Raw genomic sequence first — 19,790 nt, forward strand, 5'->3', positions numbered from 1 at the left:
TCCCCCAGCTACCCTCCCAGGATGCCAGGCTCGCGCAGGGGAAGCCCACACTCAGGTGCCGGGCACCCGCAAGGAGCCGCCTGCACCTGCATGGCCTCTTCTTCCGGGTGAGCTGGGCGGCAGCCCTGGGACCGCAGGGGCCGGTCAGGCTTGTGGGTTCGTGCAGGAGCCAGTCTGCGAGGCAAGCAGGGAGAGAGCATGCTTCCCGCCCGGCTTCCATGCAGCACCACTGGGTGGCCCAGAGGCCCACACTGCGCCCTGGCCTGCAGCGTCTGGCCGTGCTCATTGCATCTCCACATGGAGACTCGGGTGCTGGGACTCAGGCGGAGGGGGGTGTGCGGGGGCCAATGGGGCCAGGTGCTGCCCAGGGCCCAGAGGTCAGCTGGGACCTGCCCTTCCACGCCAGATGCTCACGCTTTGATTGCCGGCCAGGCCTAGGGACTGCACCTGTGCACGCATTTCGTGCACCAGGCCTCTAGTAATAAGTAATGATGTAATGAATAATAGCCTTGTTACAAGATCTTTGTGTATCTCCATACATGCTTTGAGTAGATTCCACCAACTGGTATTTGCATCAAAAGGCATGTACACTTCTAAGACATTTTATACTGCTTGCCAAATTCATCCCCAAAAGGGTTGTAAATTATACCATTTTATACTCTCACAGCAGTTTCTAAGGAATATCCATTTTTCTTCACCTTTGATATATTTTATCTGTTCATTTAATGAAATATCTAGTAGTTTGAATTTACTTTTTTTAAACAGTGATTGAACACTTTTTCTGTATATTTATTGGCCACTTATTCTTTCATGAGTCTTTAACACACCAATTTACTGACTGAATCATCTTTTTCTTCTGAAATGTTATGTTTATCAAAATTAAATTTCTATTAGTGCTTAGGGCTTTTCTGGACTCCATATTTTGTTCCATTTATGAGAATGTCAGTTCATTTTCCAGTTGTTCATTGCATTATGTTTTTCCCTGATTACTCTTTCTAAAATTTATTAGCTTTTCTCACAAATAATTCTTTCAAAAGGACTTTAGAAATCCTTTATTAAGGTTGTCAGAAATACCACACTGTAAAATGAACAATGAATTGGGGGCATATGACATTTAAGAATAAAGTCTTCCTATCCATAAACATCTGTGTCTTTCAATTTAGTAAAGTGTTTTCGTTTTAGGTTTCTCAGTAAAATTTTTATAGTTTATTTGTGTCCAATACAGATATGATTAAATTTATGTCTAAGTACATTTTTTTGAGATAAGGTATTTCCTTAGATTTTTAAATTACTTACTGATAATGTATATGAAAATGTAATAGGACACTTTACTAGAGTATCTTTTTAAAAAATATATTTTTTTATTTTATCGATTTCAGAGAGGAAGGGAGAGGGAGAGAGAGAGAGATAGAAACATCAACGATAAGAGAGAATCACTGATTGGCTGCCTCTTGCACGCCCTATAACTGGGTATCAAGCCCGAAAGCTGGGCATGTGCCCTTGACCGTAATCAAACCCGGGATCCTTCAGTCCACAGGCCGACACTCTAGCCACTGACCCAAACTGGTTAGGACTAGAGTATCTTGTTAGAGCTAATAGTTTTCTAGTTCATTCTCCAAATAATCACGCTATTTGCAAATAAAGATAATTTATCTTTACCTTATAAATATCCCTATGGTAACTTTCTCAGTGACTTCATAATTATTCTTTTTTTTTTATGTGACTGTCTTTTTTACTTTTTATTTCTTTTTTTTAATATATTTTTTTATTGATTAAGATATTACATGTGTCCTTATACCCACGTTACCCCCTACATTCCCCCCCCCCCCCGGGTCATGCCCTCACCCCCCCCTCGTTGTCCCTGTCCATTGGTTAGACCTATACGCTTGCATGTAAGTCCTTTGGTTGATCTTTCCCCCTTAACCCCACCCTCCCCTACCTTCCCTCCAAGGCCCGACAGTCCAATCAATGCCTCTTCGTCTCTGGATCAGTCCCTGTTCATCAGTTTATGATGTTCATTATATTCCACAAATGAGTGAGATCATGTGGTATTTATCCTTCTCTGACTGGCTTATTTCACTTAGCATAATGCTCTCTAGTTCCATCCATGCTGTGGCAAATGGTAAGAGTTCCTTTTTCTTCTTCCTGTTCTTAAAGAATACCTTTCAGCATTTCATATAATACTGGTTTAGTGGTGATGAACCCCTTTAGCTTTTCCTTATCTGTGAAGCTCTTTATCTGACCTTCAATTCTGAATGATAGCTTTGCTGGATAAAGTAATCTTGGTTGTAGGTTCTCGGTATTCATCAGTTTGAATATTTCTTGCCACTCCCTTCTGGCCTGCAAGTTTCTGTTGAGAAATCAGCTGACAGTCGTATGGGTACTCCCTTGTAGGTAACTGACTGTTTTTCTCTTGCTGCTTTTAAGATTCTCTCTTTGTCTTTTGCTCTTGGCATTTTAATTATGATGTGTCTTGGTGTGGTCCTCTTTGGATTCCTTTTGTTTGGGGTTCTCTGCGCTTCCTGGACTTGTAAGTCTATTTCTTTCACCAGGTAGGGGAAGTTTTCTGTCATTATTTCTTCAAATAGGTTTTCAATATCTTGCTCTCTCTCTTCTTCTGGAACCTGTATAATTTGGATGTTGGTACGCTTGAAGTTGTCCCGGAGGCTCCTTACACTATCTTCGTATTTTTGGATTCTTTTTTCATTTTGCTTTTCCGGTTGGTTGTTTTTTGCTTCTTCATATTTCAAATCTTTGACTTGATTCTTGTGATCCTCTGGTCTGCTGTTGGGAGTCTGTATAATATTCTTTATTTCAAAAAGTGTATGCTTGATTTCTAGTTGGTCCTTTATCACAACATCGAGGGTCTCACTAGATTCCTTGAGGGTCTCATTAAATTTATCGGCGGTTTCTAGAAAATTCTTGAAAAACCTTAAAAGTGTGGTTTTGAACTCTATATCCAGTAGTTTGCTTTCCTCCATTTCTGTCATTTGTGTCCTGTTTCTTTGTCTCGGCATTTTTTATGCTTCGCTGTGTCGATAGAATAGCTTTCTGTGCTAAGTGTCCTATAGGGCCCAGTGGCTCAGCCTCCCCAATTACCCGAGGTAGACACTCTTGGTGCACCCCCTTGTGGGCTTTGTGCACAGTCTTTTTGTAGTTAAGCCTTGATTGTTGTAGGTAACAGTGGGAGGGATTGACCTCCAGGCCTATTGGCTGTGAGAATCAGCTGTTTCTGCAGTGGGAGAACTGGCTCCTGGATCTCTAAGGAGGTGCTAATCTAGCCTCTGCCTGAGGCTACCCAGCAGGAGCTCAGCTGTGAAGCAGTGCAAGTTGCCCTGGGGCCTTGGGCCAGCTGCAGTTTGTTAAGTAATTTTCAGATTACAAAGGGCCAGGCCTTTTATATGCAAAAGCCTCAGTGCATGGCTTGGGTGGGGCGGGGTCCCAGGGGATCAACAGGGCGGAGCGAGCAGTTATAGCTGCTCTCAGTCCTGCCCTCAGAGGCCCCGGCAATCGCTGTGAGCACCTCCAAGAGAAAGCTGCCCTTGAGTTCCAACCGATGCCAGACAGTCCCGTTTCTCCCGTATGAGTCTGGGTCCCCAGAGACTCGCCCGGAACTGGAGCTCAGAGCTTGAGACTCCCTCCCGATTGAAAAAGACAACCATGTCCTCAGCCACCAGCCCTCTCCGCATGCACCTCCGCACCTTTGTATTTTACTTCCACACCGCACCTCCTCTGAGTCTCGGTATGCTTTTCTCTTTCCTTCTAGTTATAGAATTTCCACTCAGCCAGCCTTCCTGTGGTTCTGGATGATGTCTGTTCGGTCTTTTAGTTGTATTTTTGAATTTGTTGTGGGAGGCAGCAATTTCCGGTGTTTACCTATGCCGCCATCTTGGTTTCTCCCCTGGGCTATTTTTAATTTAGTAACGTTAACTTTACAGCCTTTGCAGTCTGATTCTGAAGATTATGAAAAAATTCCTTTGAGGTCGAGAAGTGCTACACCAGGAGCTGGGTGTTTAAGTCCTGAGCCTCTCCTTCCTGACAGACAGCTACCCCCTGTGCCGCTCCCAGGTGCAGTTACAGAACCGAGGGAGTCAAGAAAGGAACAGAAAACTAGCTGTCAAAATAGAAGGTTATGAAAGAATAGCCTCAGCCAGCGATTCAGAGCTGGATGTTTCATCTTCCGCTGAATCGGATGGTGATTTTTACACTCTCCTTAAGTTAAGGAAAAGAAAGAGAATAAAAGTCCTCAGGAGTTGGCTGCACCGCCCGGGAAAAGTGAAAGTAAAAGGGCACTAGCCATTAATCCGGCATTAGCGGCTGAGCCTCCACCCCACTCCTGAGGACACAAAGAGCTGCTAATGCTCAATACCTTCATGGGTACAACATGTAGAGTTAAGAGTAATAAAACTGTTAAAAGAATCAGTTGCTGCCAAAACCGGTTTGGCTCAGTGGATAGAGCGTCGGCCTGCAGACTGAAGGGTCCCAGGTTCGGTTCTGGTCAGGGGCATGTACCTTGGTTGCGGGCACATCCCTAGTAGGAGATGTGCAGGAGGCAGCTGATCGATGTTTCTCTCTCATTGATGTTTCTAACTCTCTATCTCTCTCCCTTCCTCTCTGTAAAAAATCAATAAAATATATTTAAAAAAAAAGAATCAGTTGCTAATTATGGGGCTAATGCTCCATAGACAGTAGGAATAATACAAGCTTTTTTTTTTTTTTTTTTTTTTTTTTACCTGGGAGCTCACCAGCACCTTAGATGGGGCCCTGGTCTCCCAGGTCCCCACTCCAGGCACCACTGACACAGAATCAATGATTTGACCAGTGGGGAACGTGCTAGAGTGGCACATTTTATTTTTAAACTTCCTGTGAGGAAATTTTAAGAACTCTAATCACAAGGCTTATAGGGGACTTTCAGAGATTTGTTTTTTTGCTCAGATTGAGGAAATGCAAGGCCTGTCAGGCCATAAAAACGGAACAATGCACTGCCCTAGTGGTGGTGGTGGTGGGGGTGTTGCTGGCCCCAGGACAGATCATCTGATATGACCTGGGAACCCCAACACCTGGGGCCTTCCTATAAGCCCACAAGGGGGTGGAACCATATCTGCAAGACAAAGACCCCAGTAGATTATAAAAAGCGAAGCCTCTGTATGTTACTGCACCCTGATTTGGAAGTTATTTCCCGGAGTCCACTAGTCACTAGTGTTAATAAATGGGTTCCTCCATTTCTCTAGGAAGCGTGCTTGGTAATACAAGCTTTTTATACAGATTATAAATTAATTAATTTATATATTATTAGCTATATTATTATATATAATATAATTATATATTATTAATTTTATATATTAATTAATATATAATTAATTTATACAGATTATAAATTAATTCCATATGATTGGAATGCTATAGCTAAGGCAGTATTAGCCCCAGGGCAATATCTACAATTTAAATCCTGGTGGTGGGAAGAAGCCAGGAGAGTGGCGATGATTTACACCCAACATGCCTGTTAATCATTGTCACTTGCTGTACTCCATTGTTATTTGCTGTACTCCCCAAATAAAAGCGATGAGAGCTTTGGGGGCTTTGCTACTTGCCTGACTAGCAATAGCCCTCTGCTTCTCTAAACTCAATCCTGCACGCCAAGCTCATCTCAGCGTCACCGTTCACAAAACAGAACATCAACACCGGTTAGGGTGAGAAGTGAAATTTTAAGGTGACCCGTAAGATGAATGGGCAGAGTAGGGAAAAAAGTGTTTCAAGTAGAGGGAATAACATGTGTGAAGATTTTAAGGAGGGATGGAGGTTGGCATATTCTAGGAACTAAAAGGAGGCCAATGTATGTGAAAATAGTGATCAACGAGTAGTGTAAGAGATGAGAGTGAAGTTGGCAGGGTCTAGAAGATCATTAGGGACCATGATTTATGGATATGTTACTCAAGAGCAATGGAATGCCATTAAAAAATTTTGAACAGGTGACATGCTAGAATTAATATTTTCAGAAAATCACTACATTATGGTGAATGAAAAAAAGAGAAAAGAGTGGAATCAGGGGATTCAGTTAAATAGTATTAGAGTTTTCCACATGAAAGACAACAGGGACTTGGATAGTGAAAGTGGAGGCAGAAAAAAATAATCACTTGATTATTTAAAAAACATTACATTTTGGAAAAACAAACCTGATTTAAAAAAATGTGTGAAAGATTTGAGCAGACATGTTTCCAAAGAAGATATACAAATGGACTTGTAACAAGCATATGAAAAGATGCTCAACATTACTAATTATTAGGGAAATACAAATCAAACAAGGAGATACCATCTTACATATATTAGAATGACTATTATTATTTTTTTAAATATATTTTTTATTTGTTTCAGAGAGAAAGGGAGAGGGAAAGAGATAGAAACATCAGTGATAAGAGAGAACCATTGGGCTGCCTCCTGCACACCCCCTACTGGGAATCCAGCCACAACCTGGGCATGTGCCCTTGACAGGAATTGAACCCGGGACCCTTCGGTCCGCAGGCCTATCCACTGAGCCAAACCAGCTAGGGCTAGAATGACTATTATGAAACACACACACATAACAAGCGTTGGTAGGGATGTGTAGAAACTGGAGCCCTTGTGCACTGTTGGTGGAAATGTAAACTGGTGCAGCTACTATGGAAAACAGCATGGTAGTATGTCAAAAAATTAAACATAGAATTACCATATGATCTAGCAATCCCATTTCTGGATATATACCCAAAAGAACTGAAAGACAGTCTCAAATTCATATTTGTACACCTGTTCATAGCATTATTATTATTATTTATAGCAACATTATTCACAATAGCCAAAAATAGAAGCAACCCAAGTATCGAATGACAGACGAATAGACAAAATCTGATCTATACCAATGGAATGGATTACTATTCATGTTATAATATGAATGAATCTTGGGGATATTATGCTAAGTGAAATATGCCAGACAAAAAGACAAATACTTATAATTACACTTACGTGAGGTACCTAGAGCAGATACATTCATAGGAAGTAGAATGGTGGTTGCCGGAGGCTGGGGGAAAGGGAAGGGAAGCTGTTTAATGAGTATAGTTTCAATTTTGCAAGATGAAAATTATTCTGGAGATTGGTTGTACAACAATGTGAATGTACTTACCACTACTGGACTGTATATTTAAAATAACATATATTTTATGTTATATGTATTTTACCACAATTAAAAAACCAGAAAAACAGTTACATTTTGAAGATTATAATTAGTTATAAATAGGCTGCAAGTAATAGAACCGCAATTTGAAGTGGACACAAGATGGAGGTGATGAGATTTACTGGCTCATGGAATCGAAGGAAGAGTTAAAATATGGGATGGGCAGGGATATGGACCTTTAGGAACAATTAAAACCAGGGATTTGAGATTTTCTAGGATTCTGTTTCTCACCTCTGCTGCTTTCTGCATGTTAGCTTCATTCTTTTTTGTCGCAGACCAGTTCCACATAGCAGGACGCATGGCTGCCGACAGCTCCTATGTTTTACATTTTATGGCTTCCACAGTGGAGAGGAATTTTCTTTCTCAGTTTCAGTTAAAAAAAATTCTGGGTAAGGACTCTGATGGGCCCATCTTGGCCCAGGACCAGTGGCCAAGGGTGTGAGGGCATTTAAGACAATATTATAAATCGGAAGTATTCACAGAAACATGAAAAAGAAACAGAATGATTTCTGTAACATGATGTCAATTATGTACATTTAAAACATATACATACATAGGACACTATATATTATTAAAAGACATAGATATATCCAAGGACATATTTCAAACATATTAGAGCGATGACCTAAGTGAGGAAGGTAGGAACATGAGTAGTAATTGGAATGGGGAAAAGATAAGAAAGGCCTTGATGGTAATGTGAACAAAATAGTATGACTGCCTTAAATTTCTGTACCTGTGGGAAAAACAGGAGCAAATGAAGGGAGAAGAAAAAAAGGAAAGAGAAACAAAAGGACAAAGAGAAAATACTTCTGAGAGTGAGGGAGTTTTCAAGAGAAAAGGGGAGAATGTTGAGGTGGTAAATTCTATAGATGTCCACTACAGAGATAGAAGAGACATATCCTGATATTGGTTTGAATGTGGGGAATGAGGGAGACAAGGATAACTCCAGGGTTTTGACATAGATGGTGGTATAATTTATTAAGATATAAGACTGACTGCCCTGACCGGTTTGGCTCAGTGGATAGAGCAGTGATGGCGAACCTATGACACGCGTGTCAGAGGTGACACGCTAACTCATTTTTTTGGTTGATTTTTCTTTGTTAAATGGCATTTAATTATATACAATAAATATCAAAAATATAAGTCTTTGTTTTACTATGGTTGCAAATATCAAAAAATTTCTATATGTGACACGGCACCAGAGTTAAGTTAGGGTTTTTCAAAATGCTGACACGCCGAGCTCAAAAGGTTCGCCATCACTGGGATAGAGCATCGGCATGTGGACTAAAGGGTCCCGGGTTCGATTCTGGTCAAGGGCATGTACCTTGTGCCGGAGTCCATTAATTGTCTTCACTAGCTGAGTTTAGACAGAGACCCCCAAAAGCTAGTAGCCCTTGAAAGTCCTGGCAAAAGTCAGGGCTTGAAAGTCCTAGTAAAGGTCAGGGCTTGAAAGTCCTAGCAAAGGTCAGGGTTGTGCACCACCCAGTTAATTAAGACACCACCCAGTTAATCTAGCTAAAGTATCATCCCCACCTTAGTTCACTTAATTCCTTAGATACTTGTGTAGATCCTTGTTGATTATTGTTGATCAGATAACTCTACCCATTCCTGGAAATCATCTACTGATGAGCTAATCAGATACCCTGCCTATTTCTGGAAATTGTCTACCGATGAGCTAATCCATGTGTCATTGAAATCCCCTTACCTCAGGCTACCCCGACCTCAATAAAAGATCGGAGTGGCCTGAGCATCAGTGGAAGTCCATCTCCTTGAGTTGGACTTGCCCGCCTGGTCCTCCGATATTGCAAAATTATCTCGTGTCTTTTTCTCTCATTTGTGTGCGACCCATCTTTCAGATATTGAACCCTACTCCATGCGGGACGAGGAGGGAGTCCAACGAGACACCTTGGTTGTGGGCACATCCCCAGTACGGGGTGTGCAGGAGGCAGCTGATTGATGTTTCTCTCTCATCGATGTTTCTAACTCTCTATCCCTCTCCCTTCCCCTCTGTAAAAAAAATAATAAAATATATTTTTAAAAAAGATATAAGACTGAGGAAGGAACAAGTATTTTAGAGAAAATCAGTGATTTGATGAGCTAAGTTTGAATTACTTATGAGACTTCCAAGAGGATGTTCTTTAGGTTTCTCTTTTCCCCCCAGAAATGTGTCTATTTTAATGTCTAATTTATTTCTAAAGAATGAGATCTTCAATTTTTTTTATCAGGTACTGTTCTTTTTCCCTTATTAATTTCTGATTTTATCTTTATTCTTCTATTTTCCTTTTAATTTCTATTCTTTAAAAATTAATAATAAAAGCACAAGTTACAAATTTCCCTGAGTATTGCTTTAATAATATACCATAGGTTTTGGGTGCAATATTTTCATTAACTTCTTTCTTTTTTATTGAATTTACGGGGTTACACTTAACAAAATTATACAGGTTTCAGGTGCACAATTCTACAGCACATCATCTGTACACAGTAGTATATGTTTACCACCCCAAGTCAAGTGTCTGTCCATTACGATTTATTGCCCTATACCCTTCTCCACCTACAGAAACCTTAATTTTTATTTATTTATTTATTTTTATTTTTATGAACTAAGTTGGGTTTATTGGATACTTACAAGAGGGCAGCAAAACACAGGAACTCACCATGGAGAACAGTGGGGCTTCTGGGCAGAGGGTGTTAAGGAAAGGGGTTAAGAAGCACAATTTAGTTCTATAGTGTATCTCCAGAAAGTGGGGCTGATTCTGTGGTTAGTATCTTACCATTTATCTAGGTGGTGGAAGGAACAGAAATGGGCTAAAGCCTTAATTAGTAACCAGGCACAGTCGTGTTTGTTTTTTCTGTTGCCTGTGCATTCAGTCGGAGCTGGGGACTGCAGTGGTTTCAGTGGCCCCATAGGCAGTCTGTTCCCGGGTCAGGGTGCTACTTTTTATTTGTCCCTCTATTGTTCTTTTCTTCTAGAACAGTACCCACCACCACACCCACTATGATCCCCAGGCAGGTGCCTACAATGGACCAGACACTGGGACCAGAGGCAGCCTGGTTCAAGAGGTTGGCTGGCAGAGACTTGTCACTGATGTTGGCCTGCAGCCAGTGGCTGCAGCCTTTCTGCCTCACCCAGACCTGCAGGTCACTGGAGTCCACCAGGACAGAGAGCCTCTGGGAACAGCTGCTGTTGTTGAGCGAGAGGGGGCGGGGAGTAAATGGGGGCAAACGGATAGCTACCTGCTCCAGGTCCAAGAGGGTCCCAGCCCTGAGGCAATAGAGGATTTGGCACCCATCGCTGAGGTAAGCCTGGTGTTGGTTGTACCCTTTTGGACACTTCATGGGGTAGGCTGTGGGACTGTCCTGGTAGAACATCTCCTGCAGGAACCCAGCACTCTGTCCCTTCAAGAGGCCAGCCAAGGGGTTGCCCACCTGGCAGCTGAAGAAACCCCCAAAGGGAAGTGCCTGGGCTGTCCCCATTTCGAAGTCGCTGCTGACACACACCCTGAGGTCGCCAAAGAGTGTCAGTGGGTAGAAGTAGGAGGGGCAGGTCCAGCCTCTAGTGAGCGGGTTTGGGTGGTTGGGGCTATAGAGGCCTCCAAAGAGGAAGTCTATAGTGGCGGGCGGGGAGGCCTGGGTGGGCGCGCACCAGGAGGCCGCCAGGCGCACCACGCTGTACTGCTCCTGGGAGGTGCACACCTTCTCGCAGCAGGAGAAGAAGAGCCAGCACCTCTGGCACTGCTGCTGGCACACAGAGTGGATCTTGCTTGATGTCTTCAGCTCGCTGTTCAGGACACTGGCCTTGTAGTTGGGTGGGCAAGAGAGGTGGCCGGTGAGCGGGTTCGGGGTGCTATAGTTCTGGCAGAGCTCATCCGCGTCCATTCCGGACACAGCCTTGCACTCCTGGAAGACGCCCCCGAAGCTATAGTTGGCTGGGTTGCCGCCAGAGCAGGAGCCATCCTCCACGTTAGCCTTGGGATTGAAGGCGGGCTCTCCGCGCCTCAGGCAGCCGGGATGCGCGTTGACCTCGTAGTAGCGATTGATGGCGCTGTGCACAGCGGCTGCGACCCGGTGCACCGCGGGCGCTGGGAGCTCCGGCAGCGCCTCGGGCTCCAGCAGCATGGGCAGGGGCAGGCCGGACCTGCTAATGGCCACCAGCCGGTTGCTGATGCCCTCCTGCCACTTCTGCATGGTGATGCCCGGGTAGAAGGGCAGCCCGCCGTGGCTGCGCGTCTTGGAGGCCACCATGTTGCTCATATAGTTCAGGATGAACCGGTTCTGCACCTGCCAGGAGGCTGCGGCCTCAACGTTGACTGTGTGGTAAAACAAGCCCGAGGCAGCCAATGTGATGTGGCTCTCCAGTTCATCCTTTACAAAGTCCCGCTTTACCTGGTCCTCCTGCACCAAGGTAGCGCCGGCATCCACATGGGTGAGGACGTGCGTGCCGTACTTGAGCACAAGCATCTCCGCCAGGTACTGGGCCTCGCGGGTCTGGTTGTTCTCCAGGTGTTCACTGAGGATCAGCAGATGCTGCAGAAAGTCGGGATGGAAGCCGGGGGCCTCCGAGGCCTTCACAGAGTAGATGTTGTGGCGGAGCTGCACTCTGGCCGTGACCGTCTCATACTCTAGGCTGTACTTCCTGACGTTCTGGAAGTCCGCGGAGAACTTACCATTGAGGATGGGGAGGTAGGAGAGCTCGGCATTGATGGAGAACGCCCAGGTGTCGGTGTAGTTGAGCCACTCGTCAATGAGCTCGGCGCGGGTCTCCACCACGCTCTCGCGCCGTGGCACCACGTACACTTGGTCTGGGATCAGGTACTCGCCGTCCTCCGTGGTGCGGCACTGGGAGTAGCTGCGCCCCAGCACCAGCCCCAGCTCCACGTTGCGCAGGTTGTCCCAGCCACCTCCAGGCAGTGCCCACAGCACTGACACATTCAATGCCTGTTTGCAGTCTTGGATGGCGGAGATTTCCTGATTCCCCATGCTGCTGCCCTGCCCGGCTGAGAGCAGGGCCAGCAGTGATGCCAGGCACAGGGCCATGGCTGGAGGACAGCTTCGCCTTGGCAGTCCGCTGTCCCTCAGTTCCTTCATGGTGTGGAGTCGCAGAGGGAAAACCGAAACCTTAATTTTTAAAGAATCCATGATATTAGTTTTATTTTTTTGACCTGAGTTATTCAAAATTGGTGTTTTTAAAAAAATTCCAAGTGATTAGAATTTTTAAGTTTGTGATTATTCATGACTCATTTTACTACTTTGTGCTCAGCAATGATGACCTCTGTAATATTTGTTTTTAGAAACTGAATTTCTCTCTCCCCCACTATCCAAATTTGCTTTGTTGTTTTATTACTCACACTAGAGGCCCAGTGCATGACATTCATGCACTGGGGGTGGGGGGTGGTCCCTCAGCCTGGCATGCGCCCTCTTTCAGTCTGGGAGCCCTCAGGGAACATCAGTGGGACATCCTTAGCACTGCCATGGAGGTGTGAGAGGCTCCTGCCACTGCCGCTGCACTTGCCAGCCATGAACCTGGCTTCTGGGTGAGTGGTGCTCCCCCTGTAGGAGTGCACTGACCACCAGGGGGCAGCTCCTGTGCTGAGCACCTGCACCTGGTGGTCAGTGTGCATCATAGCGACCGGTCGTTCCGCCATTCGGTCGATTTGTATATTAGCCTTTTATTATATAGGATAATATGTGAACAAATCCTTACTGTAATAATTTAAAGCATTATAAAAAAACATAGGTCTTTCAGTCTCTACCATTAAATCCACTCTCTTCCACAAAGATAACCATTTCAAAAGTTTGGTATGTATTTTTCCACACCTTTTTGATGTATTTATATAGATATTAACATATGCAATAAATGGTTTTGCTGCACTTAGAGAGAACCTTACTCTACATACAAGTGTGGGCAAAAGTAGAGTTACAGTTGTTTGTATGGAAAATACAATAATCCTATATAATAAAAGCCTAATATGCTAAGTGTCCGGTCATCTGTTCTACCAATCTAATCTAATAAAAGGCAAATAGGGTAATTAACGGGTGCACCATGGAGGCCACCATGTTGCTCATATAGTTCAGGATGAACTGGTTCTGCACCTGCCAGGAGGCTGCGGCCTCAATGTTGACTGTGTGGTAAAACAAGCCCGAGGCAGCCAATGTGATGTGGCTCTCCAGTTCAGCCTTTACAAAGTCCCGCTTTACCTGGTCCTCCTGCACCAAGGTAGCACCGGCATCCACATGGGTGAGGACGTGCGTGCCGTACTTGAGCACAAGCATCTCCGCCAGGTACTGGGCTCGCGGGTCTGGTTGTTCTCCAGGTGTTCACTGAGGATCAGCAGATGCTGCAGAAAGTCGGGATGGAAGCCGCGGCAGCCACGGCGGGCTGCCCTTCTACCCGGGCATCACCACTCCGATATGCTTCCCATTGGCTAATCAGGGCGATATGTAAATTAACTGCCAACCGAGATGGCGGCCAGCAGCCACGCAGCTGAAGCGAACAGGAGGCTTGCTTGCTCCAGTGATGGAGGAAGCCAAGGTTCCCCTCCTGCCTCGGCTGGGCTCTGAGCTGCACTCTAAGCAACAATGTTGCAATTATAGAAGCTAAAACAAACCCCAGATACCTGCTTTCATCCAGCCGGGTCTCAGTGAGCAGGACCGCAACAGTGTTTCAATTATAGAAGCTAAACAAACCCCAGATACCTTCTTTCAGCAGCCGAGGTCTCAGAGCTGGAGCTGGGCCTCAGAGCTAAAGCCGGCTCTCAGCTCCAGTGACAGCTATAGAAGGTAAATAAATCCCAGAATAAAAAAGAAAAAAGAAAAAAAGGAGAGGTTGGGAGCTTCAGTCGCCCGCCAGCCTGAAATCGGCCCTCAGCCCCTCACCCAGACTGGCCAGGAACCCCAGTGGGGACCCCCACCCTGAAGGGGGTGTGGCCAGCCTGAAAACAGCCATCATCCCCTCATCCAGGCTGGCCAGGCACCCAAGCGGGACCCCTACCCTGATCCGGGACACCCTTCAGGGCAAACCAGCTGGCCCCCACCCATGCACCAGGCCTCTATCCTATATAGTAAAAGGGTAATATGCAAACTGACCCTAACAGCAGAAAGATTGGGAATGACTGGTCACTATGATACACACTGACCACCAGGGGGCACACGCTCAATGCAGAAGCTGCCCTCTGGTGGTCAGGACACTCTCACAGGGGGAGCTCTGCTCAGACACAAGCCAGGCTGATGGCTGCCAGTACAGCGGTGGTGGTGGGAGCCTCTTCTGCCTTCTCAGCAGCGCTAAGGATGTCCGACTGCAGCTTAGGTCTGCTCCCTGCTGGCAACTGGACATCCCCCGAGGGCTGCCGGGCTGCCAGAGGGATGTCTGATTGCCATCTTAGGCCAAATCCCCCGAGGAGCAGGCCTAAGCCAGCAGGTGGTCATCCCCCAAGGGGTCCCAGACTGCGAGAGGGTACAGGCTGGGCTGAGGGACCTCCCCCCGAGTGCACAAATTTTTGTGCACTGGGCCTCTAGTCTAATCCAATAAAAGACAAACATGCAAATTGACCATACCTTTGCTACACCTTAAGACACGCCCACCAGCCAATCAGAGTGACTATATGCAAATTAATCCAACCAAGTTGGTGGCTGGCAGCCACGGAGCTGAAGAGAGCAGGAGGCTTGGTTGCTCCAGTGATGGAGGAAGCCAAGCTTCCCGGCCAGCTCTGAGCTCCACTCAAAGCAACAAAGTTTCAATTATAGAAGGTAAATAAACCCCAGATACCTGCTTTCAGCCGGCCCTGGCCACGGAGCTGGAGCGAGCAGGAGCCAGCTCTGAGCTCCACTGAAGGCAACAAAGTTTCAATTATAGAAGGTAAATAAATCCCAGAATAAAAAAAAAAAGAAAAACGGAGAGGCTGGGAGCTTCCGTCGCCAGGGGGGCTTGGCCAGCCTAAAAACGGTCCTCAGCCCCTCACCCAGACAGGCCAGGCACCCCAGTGGGGACCCCCCCACCCTAAAGGGGGTGTGGCCAGCCTGAAAACAGCCATCAGCCCCTCACCCAGGCTGGCCAAACCTCCATGGGGTGAGGGTCCCCACTGGGGTGGGGGGGGGCTTGACCAGCCTGCAAACAGCCATCAGCCCCTCACCCAGGCTGGCCAGGCACCCCAGTGGGACCCCCACCCTGATCCGGGACACCCTTCAGGGCAAACCAGCTGGCCCCCACCCATGCACCAGGCCTCTATCCTATATAATAAAAGGGTAATAGGCAAACTGACTCTAACAGCAGAAAGACGAATGACTGGTCACTATGACACACACTGACCACCAGGGGGAAGATGCTCAATGCAGGAGCTGCCCCCTGGTGGTCAGTGTGCTCCCACAGGGGGAGCTCTGCTCAGCCACAAGCCAGGCTGATGGCTGCCAGTACAGCGGTGGTGGTGGGAGCCTCTCCCGCCTCCTCAGCAGCGCTAAGGATGTCTGACTGCAGCTTAGGCCTGCTCCCCGCTGGCAAGTGGACATCCCCCGAGTGCTCCTGGGCTGCCAGAGTGATGTCTGACTGTCAGCTTAGGCTCAATTCCCCAGGGAGCGGGCCTAAGCCAGCAGGTGGTCATCCCCCAAGGGGTCCCAGACTGCGAGAGGTCACAGGCCAGGCTGAGGGACCCCCACCCCCCCAAGTGCACAAATTTTTGTGCACCAGGCCTCTAGTCAAAGCATAATATGCTAATGATATCATTATGCTAAGGCCGCTCAACGGCTTGCTATGGCATGAACTGACCACCAGGGGACAGACAGCCGACCGGTCAACCAGTCGCTATGATGTGCACTGACCACCAGAGGGGAGACACTCCGACTGGTAGTTTATCTTGCTGCTGTGGTCCGATCGATTGGGACTGAGTGAGATGGGCTGGACATACCCTGGAGCCCTCCCGCAGTCCCTTCCCAGCTGGCCAACCTCCCGCTTCCCTCCCTGGCCCCGATTGTGCACCGGTGGGGTCCCTCAGCCTGGCCTGCGCTCTCTCGCAATCCAGGACCCCTTGGGGAATGTCCGAGAGCCGGTTTCAGCCTGATCCCAAAGGCCAGGCCGAGGGACCCCACTGGTACACAGATTCGTGCACCGGGCCTCTAGTTAATAAATAACAATACAAGAATAAATTCTATGTTTCACATGCTCTCAACTATAAACCTATATTTGCCCACCCCTGTATTGTTCTGCAACTAGCATGTGTTGTTTTTTTTTTAACTAACATAACATCTTGAAAACTATTCTATGCCAACACATATTTCAACTCTTTAAATTCAGAAGCTTTCATTTGATATAGGTCTAAATACAGTTGTCTTTTCACTTATTTTTACCTGGTACTTCATGAGTCCTATAAATCTGAGGGTTAAATTCAAATTTTTCCATCAACTTAGTAAATTTTCTTGTATTATTGTTCCTCCTCAGTCAGTTCTGTTATCACCTACTGGAGCTCATATTTGATTATTAGTTTTATGGATCTATTCTCTACATTTTCTGTCCTTACCTCTAATAGTTTTTATCTATTATATTTCCCTCTGAGTTCTGATAAATTTTCTCAAGCTGGTTTAACTTTTGGCATATTTTACCTGTAGCTTACTGAAACTGTTGCATTGGTAACAGTGTTTTTCTTGGTTAAGCAGGTTTTCTTCAGATTATTTTTCCATCTTAAAAACAACCCTGATGCAGCCTGGCTGGTGTGCTCAGTGGTCAGAGAGAAGGCCTGTGCACCAAAGCCAAAGGGTCAAGGGTTCAATTCCCAGTCTAGGGCATGTACCTGGGTTGCATGTTTGATCCCCATGTGTGGGAGGCAACCACTTGATGTGAGTCATATGGATGTTTCTCTCTTTCATCCTTCCTCCTTTCCATTGTCTCTAAAAATCAATGGAAAAAATATCCTCGGGTGAGAATTAAGAAACAAACAAAAAACACACCCAAAATCTTACTTACAAAAAGTGTCAGTCATGGAAGACTGAAAAAAACAAACCAACCTGATGCAATGTTCTCTACAATTTCAATGTGAAAATGAATTAGTTTATTTCTTCCTATTTCATGTTTTATTTTTATTTTATTTATTTATTCACTTATTTATTTTTCTATACTGTACAGCTCCCTTCAGTGCTCACAGCCCAAGGGTAAGGAGGCTGGGCAATGGTTTGAGGCTGCAACTTCCTCTGGCATGGGTCCACTATGAGCCTATTTCATGTTTTAAAGATTGTCATTTGCTCTGACCACTCAAATCACTCCCCTACTTTATTTACTTATTTTAGTGAATTTACTGGGTGATATTTGTTAATAAAATTATATAGGTTTCAGGTGTACAATTCTATAATATATCATCTATATATTGTATTGTGTTCACTACCCCAAGTCAAGTCTCTTTCCCTCACCCTTTATCCCCCCCTTTACTCTCTTCTACCTCCCCCCACCTCCTTTTCCCTTTGGTAATCACCATGCTGTTGCCTGTGTCTATGAGTTTTTTTGTGTTTGTGGGTGTTTTTTTTTTTTTTTTTGCTTAACGCTTTCACCATTTTCATGCAGCCCCCCCCACCCCGTGTCTCCCTCCCCACTGACAGCTGTCAGTCTGTTCTCTGTATCTGCGTCTATTTCTATTGTGTTTGTTAGTTTATTGTGTTCATTAGATTATACATACAAGTGAAATCACATGGTACTTTTCTCTGACTGACTTATTTCACTTAACATAATGCTCTCCAGATCCATCCATGCTGTTGCAAAAGATAAGATTTCCTTCTTTTTTAGGCCCAAGTAGTATTTCATAACCCTACTTTGGGACCTTTAAATCTCCCCCTGTATCTTATTGACTTTCTACTTCTGCTTAACCTTCTGGTGGCAAGTGTTTGTCACATAATAGGAACGGAGTTCTATCAGAGATTGTTCAAATCTATTAGGCGCGGTCTAAGGAGTAATTTGTAACTATTCCTTGACGGTTTGGGATTGGGAAGGAGCACCAGGTGGAGGAAAGCAGTCTCGGGGGAGGGAGTTTCACCACAGTTCTGAATAGGTGCTACTGAACAAGAAGTTAAAGTACCAGTTTTCTGATCTAGTTACATTAAAAAAAATTTTTAAATCCTCACCTGAGCCCTGATCGGTTTGGCTCAGTGGATAGAGCGCTGGCCTGCAGACTGAAGGGTCCCGGGTTCGATTCCAGTCAAGGGCATGTGCCTCGGTTGCGGGCACATCCCCAGTAGGGGGCGTGCAGGAGGCAGCTGATCGATGTTTCTAACTCTCTATCCCTCTCCCTTCCTCTCTGTAAAAAAATGAATAAAATATATTTTTAAAAAAGCTAAAAAAATCCTCACCTGAGGATATATTTTTATTGCCTTTATTTTCTAAATGTCTATTATTATTATTATTGATTTTAGAGAGAGAAGAAAGGAGAGGGAGAGAAGCATGGATGTGAGAAACATCCATATGCCCCCAGACCAGGAATCGAACCCTCATCCGGAGAATGTGCCCTGACTGGCAATCACACCCGCGACCCTTCTGTGCACAAGAGGCCGCTCCAACCAACGGAGCCGCTCCGGCCAGGGCTGATCCGGTTAAATTTAAAGACGGAACACAATCAATCAACCTGAGATCCAGGGACGTTAAGTCATTTTTCCAAGAATCCACAATGATACGGAAATTCCCAAACCGACGTACAGAATCCCTCCCGATTTATTGCCTCCCAACCCCTTCCCCAACGAGAGCCAACTACACTGTAGTATTTTAAAATAGTCAGGAGGCTGGCTCGGGGGAGGGGAAGTACTTTGCCGTAAAGAAGACTTTGACAGTCTGGTACTTATCGACTGAGTCACCCTGGGAACTACGGTTCTCTGGGACTCCGTTTCTTCATCTCTGGGGAGTGGAGGAGAAAGTGGGGAACATAATAATGACTCTTACAAGATTTTCAAGGTTCCCAAATCGAGGCCTGGGGCACTAGTCCGGGCCTGTGGTGGGAGACCCTGGCCTGCGAGGAGGGGAGGAGGCCGGATCCTGCGGTGTCTCTCGTCAACCCCAGCCCCAGACCAGCCCCAGTGTCCTCGACGGCCGCCACCGCCCGCCGGTGGGCCGGGCCTCACCTCACCTCACCGGGGCCGCGCCTCCGACTCCAGCCTCAGCGCACCTTCCCCGACCACACCTCTGCGCATGCGCGGCGCCCGCCTCCCACGCCCAGACTCGCGCTCGGTCTCTTCCGCTCTCCCGCGGCGGAGCGTCCGTGTAGCGCTTTTCCTCCCAGCGCGGCCACCGTCGTTCGGGGAGGAGGACGGGAGGGGGCGGGGAAAAAGGTGGGAGGTGGGAGAGCGCGCGCGTCGCCCGTCCGCCGTGGTTTCCTGGCTGCGCGCGGCGGTGGCGGCGTCGCTGCAGCTGTTGCAGCAGCGGCGAAGATGGCGGAAGGACTGGAGCGCGTCCGGATCTCCGCGTCGGAGCTGCGAGGGATCCTGGCCACTCAGTCTCCACAAGCCGAGAACAGAGTTGAGTCACACCGCCCCTCTCTAGGTCTGGTCCTGCCCAACTCGCCATCATCTCACTACTGTCTCCAAAGCCTTAAAGTGGGTTATGTCTGGGAAACTAAACTCTTTACCTCCC

The 19,790-nt window shown here is 46.4% G+C and overlaps 3 protein-coding genes and 1 non-coding gene across 7 annotated transcripts in view; 1 reads left to right on the forward strand and 3 right to left on the reverse strand.

Annotated features, from left to right (window-relative positions):
* The window catches only part of SRR (serine racemase), a 33,104-nt gene extending 14,797 nt beyond the window's left edge, over window positions 1-18,307 (reverse strand). The window contains exons 1-2 of one of the 4 annotated variants that reach the window (XM_023762790.1): window positions 18,296-18,307; window positions 6,997-7,051 (exon numbers count right to left, since the gene is read on the reverse strand). Coding sequence is in view for 1 of the 4 variants with exons in the window: in XM_006099168.3 (XP_006099230.1) it covers window positions 7,436-7,464 (29 nt within the window). In the remaining 3 variants the exon portion in view is untranslated. Of the gene's footprint in view, window positions 1-1,659; window positions 1,681-6,996; window positions 7,052-7,435; window positions 8,229-18,295 lie in introns of those variants that run through there. The other 3 variants (XM_023762789.1, XM_006099168.3, XM_014464700.2) reach the window with 3 other exon arrangements.
* Window positions 9,535-13,590, reverse strand: LOC102419852 (macrophage-expressed gene 1 protein-like). The gene is made up of 2 exons (XM_014464695.2): window positions 13,400-13,590; window positions 9,535-12,319 (listed from the first exon to the last, which is right to left on the reverse strand). The coding sequence occupies exons 1-2, from the start codon at window positions 13,472-13,474 to the stop codon at window positions 10,136-10,138; spliced, it is 2,259 nt and encodes a 752-aa protein (XP_014320181.1). The 5' UTR covers window positions 13,475-13,590; the 3' UTR covers window positions 9,535-10,135.
* LOC111828008 lies at window positions 17,300-17,437 on the reverse strand. The gene has a single exon (XR_002831762.1). It is a non-coding gene; the product is annotated as a small nucleolar RNA SNORA42/SNORA80 family (small nucleolar RNA).
* Window positions 18,308-19,405: 1,098 nt separating the features above from the next.
* SMG6 (SMG6, nonsense mediated mRNA decay factor) overlaps window positions 19,406-19,790 on the forward strand; it is a 213,585-nt gene continuing 213,200 nt past the window's right edge. The window contains exon 1 of the mRNA XM_023762803.1: window positions 19,406-19,680. Within this exon, the coding sequence (XP_023618571.1) occupies window positions 19,589-19,680 (92 nt within the window). The 5' untranslated portion in view covers window positions 19,406-19,588. The remainder of the gene's footprint in view (window positions 19,681-19,790) is intronic.

Source organism: Myotis lucifugus, unplaced genomic scaffold (genome assembly GCF_000147115.1).
Source record: "Myotis lucifugus unplaced genomic scaffold, Myoluc2.0 scaffold_262, whole genome shotgun sequence".
Lineage (NCBI taxonomy): Eukaryota > Metazoa > Chordata > Mammalia > Chiroptera > Vespertilionidae > Myotis > Myotis lucifugus.

Excerpts from the sequence above, each read along its gene's own strand:
- LOC102419852 (XM_014464695.2), bottom strand. The coding sequence starts at position 13,474 with ATGCTTGTGCTCAAGTACGGCACGCACGTCCTCACCCATGTGGATGCC. Across the intron at positions 12,320-13,399 it reads CCTTGGTGCAGGAGGACCAG|GTTTCGGTTTTCCCTCTGCG; the intron begins GTAAAGCGGGAC and ends TTAAAAATTAAG.